At 31.4% G+C, this 12,052-nt stretch overlaps 1 protein-coding gene across 2 annotated transcripts in view; it reads right to left on the bottom strand.

Annotated features, from left to right (window-relative positions):
* LOC119571986 overlaps positions 1-9,990 on the bottom strand; it is a 109,458-nt gene extending 99,468 nt beyond the window's left edge. The window contains exon 1 of one of the 2 annotated variants that reach the window (XR_005228670.1): positions 9,805-9,826. Coding sequence is in view for 1 of the 2 variants with exons in the window: in XM_037919039.1 (XP_037774967.1) it covers positions 9,915-9,944 (30 nt within the window). In the remaining variant the exon portion in view is untranslated. Of the gene's footprint in view, positions 1-9,804; positions 9,827-9,914 lie in introns of those variants that run through there. The other variant, XM_037919039.1, reaches the window with a different exon arrangement.
* Between the last annotated feature and the right edge of the window lie 2,062 nt (positions 9,991-12,052).

A 12,052-nucleotide genomic window follows, 5' to 3' on the forward strand; every position in this document is an offset into this window, starting at 1 on the left:
GAAGGGGAAAAAAGACAGTCTAAAAAAAAACTGGATGAAAAATTCCCTGATTTAAAATTTCATTTTTATAATTTAAAAAAAAAAATGAATAGAATATTTTTAAGGACCTAAAAGCACTTTAACAAATTTGGAATCCTAATTGACCCAAAAAATCATTAAACAAAACAGGCAAAAGTATTTAAATTAATAACAGAAAAAAATAAAAACCCCAATATAACTCCTCAAGGCCGATAAACCAGAATGCCCCCAAAAAGGCACAGGGGGTCAAACTAAAACCTAATTCTAGCTTTAGCTTCTCTGGCAAAAGCCTCTAAAAAATTTTTGATACGGGGCCCAAAAAGGAGTAAACCACTTCCCCAGTAAGGGAAAGGGGAAAAACACCATACAAAAGCCCCCTTAAAAATTTGAAAAAAAATGAAATAAAAGGGAAAAAAGAAAAAAAAAAAAAAGCAAAACCATATATAAAAAAAATTTTTATTTTTAAAAGGGAAAATAAAAGACCTTAAAAGGGGAAAAACAAATTTAAAAATTTGAAAAATATGACACACACACACCCCACACACACACACACCCCCCCACAAAAACACACACACACAACACACACAAAAAAAAAAAAAAAAAAAAAAAAAAACCCAAAAAAAAAAAAAAAATTTCCCACCAAAAACCCAAGGGGTGGAATCAGAATGAAAAGAAATCAAAAAAGAAAAAGGAAGAAATAAAGTTTATAATAAATGAAAAAAAAGGCCTAATAATAAAAATCTAAAAATAAAAAAAAAAATTTTTAGCGAAGCTAAAAAAATTTACAAAAAAAAGAAAAAAGGGGTCCGGGGAAAAAATTTTGCAGCCCCATAGTTTTTAAACACCCCAAAAAAAACATTGGGGAATTTTTTTTTAAAAAAAAAAAATTAAAAAGCTCCCAAAAAATAAATCCTTAATTGATAAAACCAAAAAGTCACAGAAAAAAAAAAAAAAATTAGGAATACCAGAAAAAGAAAACCCTAAAAAAAAATAATGTCAAAAAGGATAATGAGAAGAAGAATTTCTAAAAACCCCTGGTAATTAGATAAAAATGATAAGATCACAAAAAAAGTAGCTATAAAAATACAAAAAAAAAAATTAAACCCGGATGATAAAAATTCTAAAAATTTTACAAAAATTCCCCCCCTTTAAAAATTTTGGGGAAAATTAATAAAAAAACAAAAAAACCCCTTTGGGAAAAAGGAGAATACCCCCCGGGATTCAAAAAATCCCAACAAAAACCCAATAAAAAAAACCGGGAAAAAAAAAAAAGAACCCAAATTTCCGACGGGTTTCTTTGTCAATAAATTGTTTAAAAAAAATTTTTAAAAAAAACTTTATTTACAAAAAGTTTAAATTGGTGGCTAGAAAAAAAATAAAAAAAAACCTTTGATATAATAGGATTTAGACCAAATTAAGGGACAAGGAGGGATTAAAAAACGATAGAAACAAAAAAAACAAAGGGAAATCCCCAAAATAAAACTTTTGCTCTTTTGCATGCATAGACCTAGAAAAAGCATTTAATATAGTAAATCATGATGCACTAATAATAAAAATGGCTAACTTGGGAATAAAAGGAAATTTATTAAAATGGCTACATAATTTTCTAAAAGAAAGAACATTTTCAATGAAATATGAAACCAAAATTCTGTAAAAGGACCAATATCAAGTGGCATTCCAGAAGGTTCCCCTTTAAGCCCAACACTCTTTAACATCATGATAAATGATCTAAAACTGGCAGAAAAAAATACTAATAAAGGCAGATGATATAAAAATAATAACAGCAAGTAAACACCTAAACAAAGCCATAAATAATACTGAATGAGGTTTAAAACAAATAAAAGAATGGGCAGACACCTGGGATCTAAAGATAAATTTAACAAAAAGTAAGCTGCTATATTTCACAAACAAAAGAAGAGTACAGTTACCTAAGATCAAAATAGATAATATAGAATTAGAATTTACTGACAGTCAAGATATCCTGGGATTAAGATTTGACTCACCAAAACTAAAATAGACAAAACACATAGAAAACATCAAGATAAAATCTATTAACAGAATAAATATAATGAAAAAATATCCTCCTATGGGGAGCAAAAAGAGAATCCCTAATAAAATTTTATATCTATGTAAAACCAAAAATAGAATATGGTCTGGCCATATATGAAACAGCAAAATATAAATAAATAAATAAATAAATAAATAAATAAAAAATAAAATTTAGAAACAATACAATACACAGCTCTCAGAATACCAACATGATGCTTTAAATCAACTCCATTAATATCACTACAAGACCTAAAACTAACACACTAACCTTTGATAACTGACAGAACAAATGAATTAGCTTGTATACAGTTAGTAAAATTATTGGAAAAAAAACAAAAAAACATGCCAGAACTAGTAATAAAAAACATCAGATAATACAATTACACAAAAATAAAAATTCCTGGATTCATAGTCATTGAAACATGCAAAAAAAATAAAAATCAATATAAATATAAATATAGCTCAAAATATAACTACAGTACCACCATGGTATGATCTTTTAAAATTCTTTCTCATAAACTAGTAACAAGGTTCATGGACAACTTCAGAAAAAAACTTTCTCATGAAATAATTAAAATGCAATGCAAAATGCTAATAAACACAAAATATGAAAATCGTCATAAAATATTCACAGATAGATCAAAAATAAAAGAACCTCAATCAACGTTAGCTGCAATCTATATTGAACAAAACAAACTCACAACAATTTGGAAAAAAATACTCAAATCATAGAAGCAGAATTATATGCAATAAAACAAGGATTGAACTATATTAAACTTAACAAACTAACAAATACAGTAATCTTTACAAACTCACTATCGGCAATCTTAACATCAAAAAATCACAAACCCAAAAACTACAAACAAATTACTTATGAAACACAAAAACTAATTTACCAAATACAAAAACAAAAACAACAGATCCCAGTGCATAAAAGCATAACTGGAAATGAAATTGTAGATCTTGCAGCAAAGAAAGCTCACGAATTAGAAAATTCCATAATCATTAAAAGACATCAGAGAAAAAAGTAAAAGAAAATGGGAAAAACAGTTACAAAGAACCCTGATCATAAAAACCTATTACCTCAGAGATAACACACCATAACCTTTGGGTCTAGATCAGAAAACAGAAAATTAGATGTATGTCTCACAGGAATACTAATTAAACATACAAGACTAAAAAAACACCTACACAGACTAAATTTAGAAACCAACCCAAACTGTAGATGGTGCCAACATACAGAAGAAACAATTGAGCACTTAAGATTACAATGCCCAAGATTCCATTCTGAAAGAACTAAATTATTAGAGGCATTAAAAAATTCTGAAATAACTAATCCAAATAGCCCTCTACTTACAACCTCCTGCTAAGAAGTACTACATACCAATGCACATGAAATCTTCCTGCAAACATCAAGAATAATAAACAGGGATCAAAACATTCAAACAACAAAGAGAAGATTCCAAGAAACAAGATGCAGAGAATATCAACATAAGTCTAAAACCTTACAAAAAAAGAAAGAAGAAGATGAAACTTCATGCACAATATGAATAAGATCACACCACAACAAATGATGCAGCAACACTTCCACCTACTAGAAAACACAACATACCAAAATAACCACAAAATATACACAGATGGATAAAAAATAAAAGAACCAAAATTAACAACAGCAGCAATACACATTCAAAACAAAAATATTACAAAAATCTGGAAATTACAAAACACACAAATAATAGAAGCAGATCTATTTGCAATTAAACAAGCTCTAGACTACACAAACAATAACCAACTACAGAAAACAGTAATCTTAACAGACTCACAAACAGCTATACAAGCAATAATAAACTAGAAACCATTAATATACAAACAAATAATATATGAAATACAAACCCAACTACACTTTTAAAGAACTAAAAAACATATAAAACTACAATGGATCCCTTTGCATAAGAACATAAAAGGAAATGATGTGGCAGATGGAGCTGCATCCAAAATTCAACAAATATAATAAGAGAAATAATAAATAAAAAACAAGAAAATTGGATAACCAATTTAAATGAAATATTGAACACAAAAGATTATTATATTAAAGGTAACAATCCACAATGATGGGCAATATCACAAAACAGAAACATGGATGTGAGCATTACAAGAATAATGACAAAACACTTGCACAATTTAAAATTAGAAACAGATCCAATGTGCTGATGGTGTAACAGTCAAGAAGAAACACCAGAACATTTAATCTTACAATGCCCAAGATTTAATTCATACAGAACTAATTAATACAATCCTCACCTGATTTTATTAATCACAAGTGCAGATCAACCACCCCTAAAGAAATATTACATTCTGAGACAACACAAAAAACTTCCTACAAAAAAACAATAATAATAGATATATTCTGAAAACAACAAAGAACCACAGAGAAAAATCTGGAGTATAGATGTATACAACGCACCTAGTAAATGAATAAAATGCAATACCACCCTAAAGAAATATTGCATTGGACTACAACAAAAACTGTCCTACAAAGGAACAAAACTAATAATATATTTGAAAAACAAGAACATCAGAGAAAAACATGGGAGTATAGATCCATACAGAGAAGAAGAACCTTAGTAAGATGATAAAAAGGAATACCCACGGTTGCATTCATAAGAAGGCACATTGGCATGGGCTAACCTACCATACTATCAGCCAAAGCAATGCTCTCTAAACTATGAAGGAAAAGCTATGAAACTAACCTTTGAATAGACCAGGAATTAAAAAAAAAAAAAAAAAAAAAAAAAAAAAAAAAAAAAAAAAAAACTTTAATAATCTAATAAAACTAACAGATGCCCTTAACAAATCAAAATTTCATAAATACATCATAGAAAACTCAGTGAGAATCCTAGGAGATGGCAAAGCTATTGGATTTGAAGTGATTGACATAAAAAAGATAGGACCTTTGAATGAAATAAACCATGTAGAATACTGGGAAGTCCAATGTAAACAACCAGCCTCTAGCAGAAACCTAGGGTGCTCCTATGGCACAATTTCCCCAGTGGAAACAGAAATTGAAGTCAAAGAAATACAAGAAAAAATGAGAATAATTTGGGGATCAGACACTCAAATAAAAAAATCAATAGAATAAATAAGCTAACCAAAACATCAGAAGGGGAAAATAAATGGCTACCCACTAGAGCCCTAAAAATAACATTCCAAGGTACACTACCCAAAGTAGCCATTGGCCATACTGCATATCAAGTTTTTCAATACAATTTTTCCATTCCAAAATGTTTCAAATGCCTTATGTATGGTCATGGGATATTTTTTTTGTAAAAACAAATTAAGATGTAGTAATTGCAATAAGGTTGGTCACAAATTTAAACTGTTTAAATCCCTCTTATTGTTTTTTCTGTAATAGTAACCACTCAGCATACAACAGAACATGTCAGACACACATAAAAGCACAAGGAAGAAGAAGAAAAGAAAGAAAGAAAGAAAGAAAGAAAGAAGAAAAAAAAAAAAAAGAAAAAAAAAGAAAAAAAAAAAAAAAACATACACCCAAGAAGTTAAGAAACTTCTACACCAGTTAAACCCGACACCTAAAAAAAAAAAAAAAAAAAAAAAAAAAAAAAAAAAAAAAAAAAACTAACAACTAACTAACTAACTAACTAAAACTAACTTACTTACTAAAACTAACTAACTAACTAACTAATAACTAACTACACAAATACTACAACAAGAGTGGAGATACACAACCCAAACTCTGAATACTACCAACAACCAGAGGAAAACACAAACAACACACAACAAACAAACCCAAAGGTAACACAAACATATGCTCAAACTTTAACACAAACACACAACATATCGCCAGCTCAGAAAACACAACGCAAACCAAAAAGAACCAGACACATCAAACCCATCAATGAAATCAAAACTTGAAAAAAAAAAAGAACAAAAACTCACACACGAACATAATATAAAAAACAAAGAACTAGTAAATTCCCCAATAACATGGTCACTTCCAACACCTCAAAGTAAAACTTCAACACCAGAAAGAAGAATAGACCGTGATGAAAATAATCCTTCATGGATAGAAACTGTAAAAAGAATAATTAAACTAATATCAAACATAGCATCAAACTTAAAATCTGAGAAATCCTTAATCATAACTATATACAAGAGAATGGTTTGTACCTTGATAGAGTAAACATCTAATGGTGCTTGTAACTTTCTTGAGTGCAGTGTACATAATATAATTTACTGCGAACAAAGATAACTGACTCACCATATAAGCTACAAAGAAAATCAGAAAGAAAAGGATCCAGGGGATATAGGACAAATAATAGTCTAAAACCCTATAAAAAAGAAGAAAGAAAGAAGAACTATATACAAGACCAACACCGAAGCATTTCCAATAAATAAAGAAATCAGGAATGTATCTATGGATAAATAATACTCTGGAATGCCAGGTCCATTTTAAATAAAAAAGACAGAAATAGACATTTAATAGATAAAGAAAATCCAAACGTATTTGCAATCTATGCGAAACTTGGTCAACTAAAAAATGACAATTTAAGATAAACAAAAACAATACAATGAAGGAAAACAGAACCGGAACAAACGGGAGGAGTCTTGCAATTTATCTGTATACATAGCAGTATACAATACAAGAAAATTAAACCTCAATGAGAGACAAAAAAATAAAATAGAAAAAATAGCGATAAAAATTTGCTACAGAATAAATGGCTAAATTTAATTTTAATTTAAACCTTGCAACCAAATAGAACTAGGAATAAGAACGATTACATAGAACAATTAGACAAGCCCAAATTAATAACAGGAGCATTTTAATGCTCACCAACCCGTCATAGACCCACACAGAAAACAAAAAACGCAAATAAAATGGGAATAAATTTGTTTAACTTGATTACTCAAACAAATCTGATGTTAATACGCCCACAGGAAAGGAACTGCTATAGATTTAGTGATAGGATCTTCAGAACTAAGCCATTATGAATAAAACAAAACCACAAACTGCAGGCAGTGGACATTTTCCAATTAGTAATAAGAGACAGCAGCCACATAAATGAAACACAAACAATAGAAAAAAAAGGAGCTTCAGTAAACGAAGAAGGAATCCCCCTCCCTCCCTTTTCCCTTGGCATTTTCAAGAAGAATTAGAAACAAAGACTCAACCGGGCATTATTCAATAAAAAAAATAAGGACACCTAATAAAAAACAATGTAAAAAAAATATTCTAAATAGTGATAATTAAAAGCACAATAAAAAAATAAGCCAAAGCAAACCCTGGTGGAATCTAAAAGTAAAGAAATCATAAAACAAAGAAAACAAAGCCTTTAATAAAAGGAAAAAAAATCCAAATGACGCAAACAGAATTGAATAAAAAAAAAACACAAAATTAAAGCAAGAACCATTAGAGAAACAGAAAAAAGAATAAGCTGGGAAAAACTTCTGTACTCATGACTTTAACACACCATCCAGAAAAATTGGAATATCATAAAAAAAAACTAGCAGGAAAAAAATAGAAATAATACTTACCCATACTTGATACAATCAGCTATTCCGACCCGCTTCCCCCACCCCCCCCCCCCCTCCTACCCCCCCCTCTCCCCCCCTCCCCCCCCCCCCTCCCCCTTCTCCTCCCCCTCCCCCTTCTCTCCCTCATCCCCCCCATTTGCTAAAAGAAGAATTTCAAGAAAATAAACAAAAAAAGCAAAAGGAGCTAACAAAAACATAAATAAAGAATTTGAGAGAAAAAACAACCACAGAAGGAATAAGTAAAATCTCACTTGAAGGAATTAACTTAGAAATAAAAAAATTCAAATAATGGAAAAGCTTATGGACCTGATGAAATTCCATACAAATATTTTAAAAATGTCCCCAAAAAATAGAAAAATCTTTCATGCTCAAAATTTACTGGCTAAAAGGAGAATATCCGAAGGAACTAAAGGAAATCGTAGTAAACCCAATAATAAAACAGGTAAAGGACCCATCACATAAAAAAATCCTACAGATACATTAGTAGGGAATATCATGTATGGGAAAATATTTGAAAGAATCATAACCAATAGACTAGGTTCAGGCCAAACATTCTACCATAGATGCCTCAACAAATAATAGACTATCAAATCAACAAGCTTTCGCAGAAAAAAATATTGCTCGGTAGCAGCCTAGTCTGGAAGAAGCTTTTGATCAGTAATCATGAAGCAAAATAATAATTAAAAGAGCAAAACTTGAATTACAGGATGCCCCACTCACGTGGATCATGAATTTCCTAATAAACGAGAACTACCAAATAGTCATAGGTAATAAAAAAACACAGAAGAAAGCATAGAAAGGGCCTCCACAAGGCTCACCTGTAAGTCCTTTAGTACTCAACAGTAATGACAACGGATTTTACACCCTAACGGATGATTTTTAAAAAAGTAACATAACGCAGATGACATTACAATTCTAGCAATTAATAATAATCTAGCAGAGGCTAAAAATCAACTAGATCAGGTTAAAAACATATAATAGAAGGTGTGAACAAATGGGAAATATCAATAAAATCTGACAAAAAGTAAACTTACGTGTTTTTACCCAAAAAAAGAATAAGACAAAATACCAATAATCCAATAAGATAAACAAAGTATTTAAATTACCCACCAACTAACCACACAAATTCTATGGGTCTTAATGAAAAAAAATCTTCCGCAACATGGGGAGTAACTAGAGAACCATAAGGAAATTTCCATGACTATTTATATAAACTCCAATTATAAATATGGTATCTCAACTAAGCCTAAAGAATAGCTACAGGCCTGCTTAAAAACCACCCCAACATTAGCATTATACACTCACAAAATAAAATGCCATCAAATACAAACAAAAGTGGGAGTGTACGCAAATGATGAAAATTCTATAAAACCAGAGAATAACCAAATGAAAGAAATGTAGCAGCAAATATAAAAGATAGAACCTCCAAAAAGATAAGAGAGGCCTAGTAACACAGAGTATAGACACTGGCAGAGTACAATAGCAATAAAAAACAAACACAATAATGATAACACCTATTCCACCATGGTCTGATATTACAAAAAACAGAAACTAACTCATAGATGATTTAACAAAAAAATGTCCCTGAAACAAATAATTAAGTCTCCAATTTTTAAAGATGGAAAAAACAAGATATATAAAAAAAAAAAAAAAAAAAAAAATCACAGATGGTTCAAAATTAAGCACCAAATCATTCTCAGCTGCCATATATATCCAAGACAAAAAATATAAAACAACAATATTGGAAATTACCTGATTGAAACAGAAGTAGTAGAGGCAGAAACTTTTTGACAAAAAAAAACAAGGAATTACCTATATCCAGAAAACAGATCCAAATTAGAACATTAGTCAATATTTTCAGATTCAAAATCTTTTGCTATTACTAAACCTACAAACTAATATAAAACCTAAAAAGATAAAAACTGACTAACACATATATTTGAATACAGCGCAATGCATATATACACTTACAAACCAAAGCAACTACTAACAATACCTGTGGATAACATCACACAAAAAATAAAGAAGGTATTGAAACAGTGATTAAGCAGCAAGAAAAGTGCATAACATAACAAATCCCATAATCATAAATGAGGACAAAAGAAAAAAGAAAAAATAAGAATAAAATATTTTAAAATGGAAGAACAATTAAATACAAACTCTAAACACAAAACAAATTACCTTCTGAAAAACACAGAACCCCACCCATGGACAAGATCAAAAAGCAGATAATGGATGTTTTGCATAACCAGACTCAAAAAAAAACACATACAAGATTGAACGCAACCTACACAAAGTAAAAATAGTGAATGACCCAACATGTAGATGGTGTCATCATCAGAAGAAAAATATAGGACACTAACACTACAATGTCTAAGATTTACACTCTTACAGAACAAAGCTGATGGAAGCTCTGAAAAGGAATCACAAATAAATAATCCTAACATTATATTCATTACTCACGGGTGATATCTCTCTCACCAATATACAAGAAGTACTACATTTTAAGAAACACCAAAAATATCTTGAAAACAAAACTAATAGAATCTAATATAAGGAAAAAAAGAAAAAAGTGTGTTACTGTGTGTGTGTGTGTGTGTGTGTGTGGTGTGTGTGTGTGTGTGTGTGTGCTGTGTGTGTGTGTTGTGTGTGTGGGTCTGTGTGTGTGGTTCTGTGTGTGTGTGTCTGTGTTAGTGTGATGGTGTGTGGTATCGGTGTGTGGTGTGTGTGTGTGTCTGTGTGTGTGTGTGTGTCTGGTGGTGTGTGTGTGTGTGTGTGATGTGTGTGTGTGTCTGTGTGTGGTACTGGTCTGGGTGTGGTGTGTATGTCTGTGTGTCACTGTGTGCTGTGTGTGTGGTGTGTGTGTTTGTGTGTTGTGTGTGTCTGTGTGGTGTGTGTGTATGTGTGTGTGTGTGTGTGTCTGTGTGTGTCTGTGTCGTGTGTATGTGTATGTGTATGTAGATGTAGTGTAGTGTATGTGTATGTGTATGTGTGTGTGTGTGTGTGTGTGTGTGAGTTGTGTTGTGTGTGTGTGTGTGTGTGTGTGTGTCGTGTGTGTGTGATTGACAAGTGATTTTACCATATACTTCCCTGCAGATGCATTCCCTCTTTATTGCAGTTTTAATTTCGCAGTAATTTGAATTCAAAGTCTCTGACGCCTGTAGCACACTTGAATAAGCTACAATTGCGGATCGGTCATCTCGGTTCCATTTAATCCAAATCGGTACACGTAGACGGTTTTAGAAGCCATCGTCGGGGTGGGGACGAATGTTTACACAATTCATTCCGGTTTTGTGACACCCCCCCCCCCCCGATTTTGGAATCCGTCTAAAATCCTATGAAAAGACAGAACCGTTCGAACCTTCACCGAGTGAAAATCAAATACTTTGAAATTTGAGTGCAGTGGGGGGGGGAAACTAAGATTTTAAGGACACTGAACCTAATCCAGAAACCAGCGAAGAAAAGCCTGATCCCAAAATGAAATGATTTATGATTTCCATTCCAACAGAAGAACGAGAGAAACAGTGACAGCGAGCAAAGACCAATCCCAAGCATCCAGAAACACGAACCGGCAGGAGCAGCACGGAAGCTTAACCGACCACAGTCCGAAGGACCCAACAGTAAAACAGCGCAAGAATAACCCAAATGTATCATTATAAGCTTAGTTGTGAATCAAAAAACAAATGAATTTCAAACATCCCATAAAATTAATGAAATCCATAAAAAATCTGAATTTCAAAAATATATAATGAAGACTCTAAGACTACTAGGAACTGGGAAAGCTATTAGATTTGAGATCAAAGATATAAAAAATGAGACCTCTTAATCAAAATCAGAATCTGGGAGCATGGAAAATTGTTTGCAAACAACCAGCCTCCAGCAATAACATAGGCTGTTCCTACGGAACATATTCCCAGTTGAGAAGGACTAAGCCTGAGAAAATAAAAGAAAAAATAAGAACAATCAGTGTGGAAAAACTCTGAAAATTATAGAGATAATAAGAATTAAAAGATAAACAAGAGAAAGATAATGAAAAACAAATGGACAGAAACAAAGTTCATAAGAAAACTTTAAAGGTCCTCTACCAGAAAAAGTTGCAAGAGGCACACCTCATACTCAGTGAATCAGTATACTGTCCCAATTCCCAAATGCTATAACTTGTCTCAGATTGGCCATGGGATACTGACTGTAAGAATAAAAAACGTGCAGATAAATGTAGTCAATTTTGATAACATCAATTTACAAGGAGTTGTACAATACTGAAATTTGTTTCTTATTCGCCAGGAAAATCATACACCAAACACAAAACATGGACAAAAATACACCGAGAGGCACAAATAAAATAAACATTAAAAACAAAAAAACCCCAAAAAAACCAAAACCACTTAGAAATAAAAAAGACAGTTCAAGAAACTAAACACCAATACAA

This window comes from Penaeus monodon, chromosome 4 (assembly GCF_015228065.2).
Source record: "Penaeus monodon isolate SGIC_2016 chromosome 4, NSTDA_Pmon_1, whole genome shotgun sequence".
NCBI classification, from domain to species: domain Eukaryota; kingdom Metazoa; phylum Arthropoda; class Malacostraca; order Decapoda; family Penaeidae; genus Penaeus; species Penaeus monodon.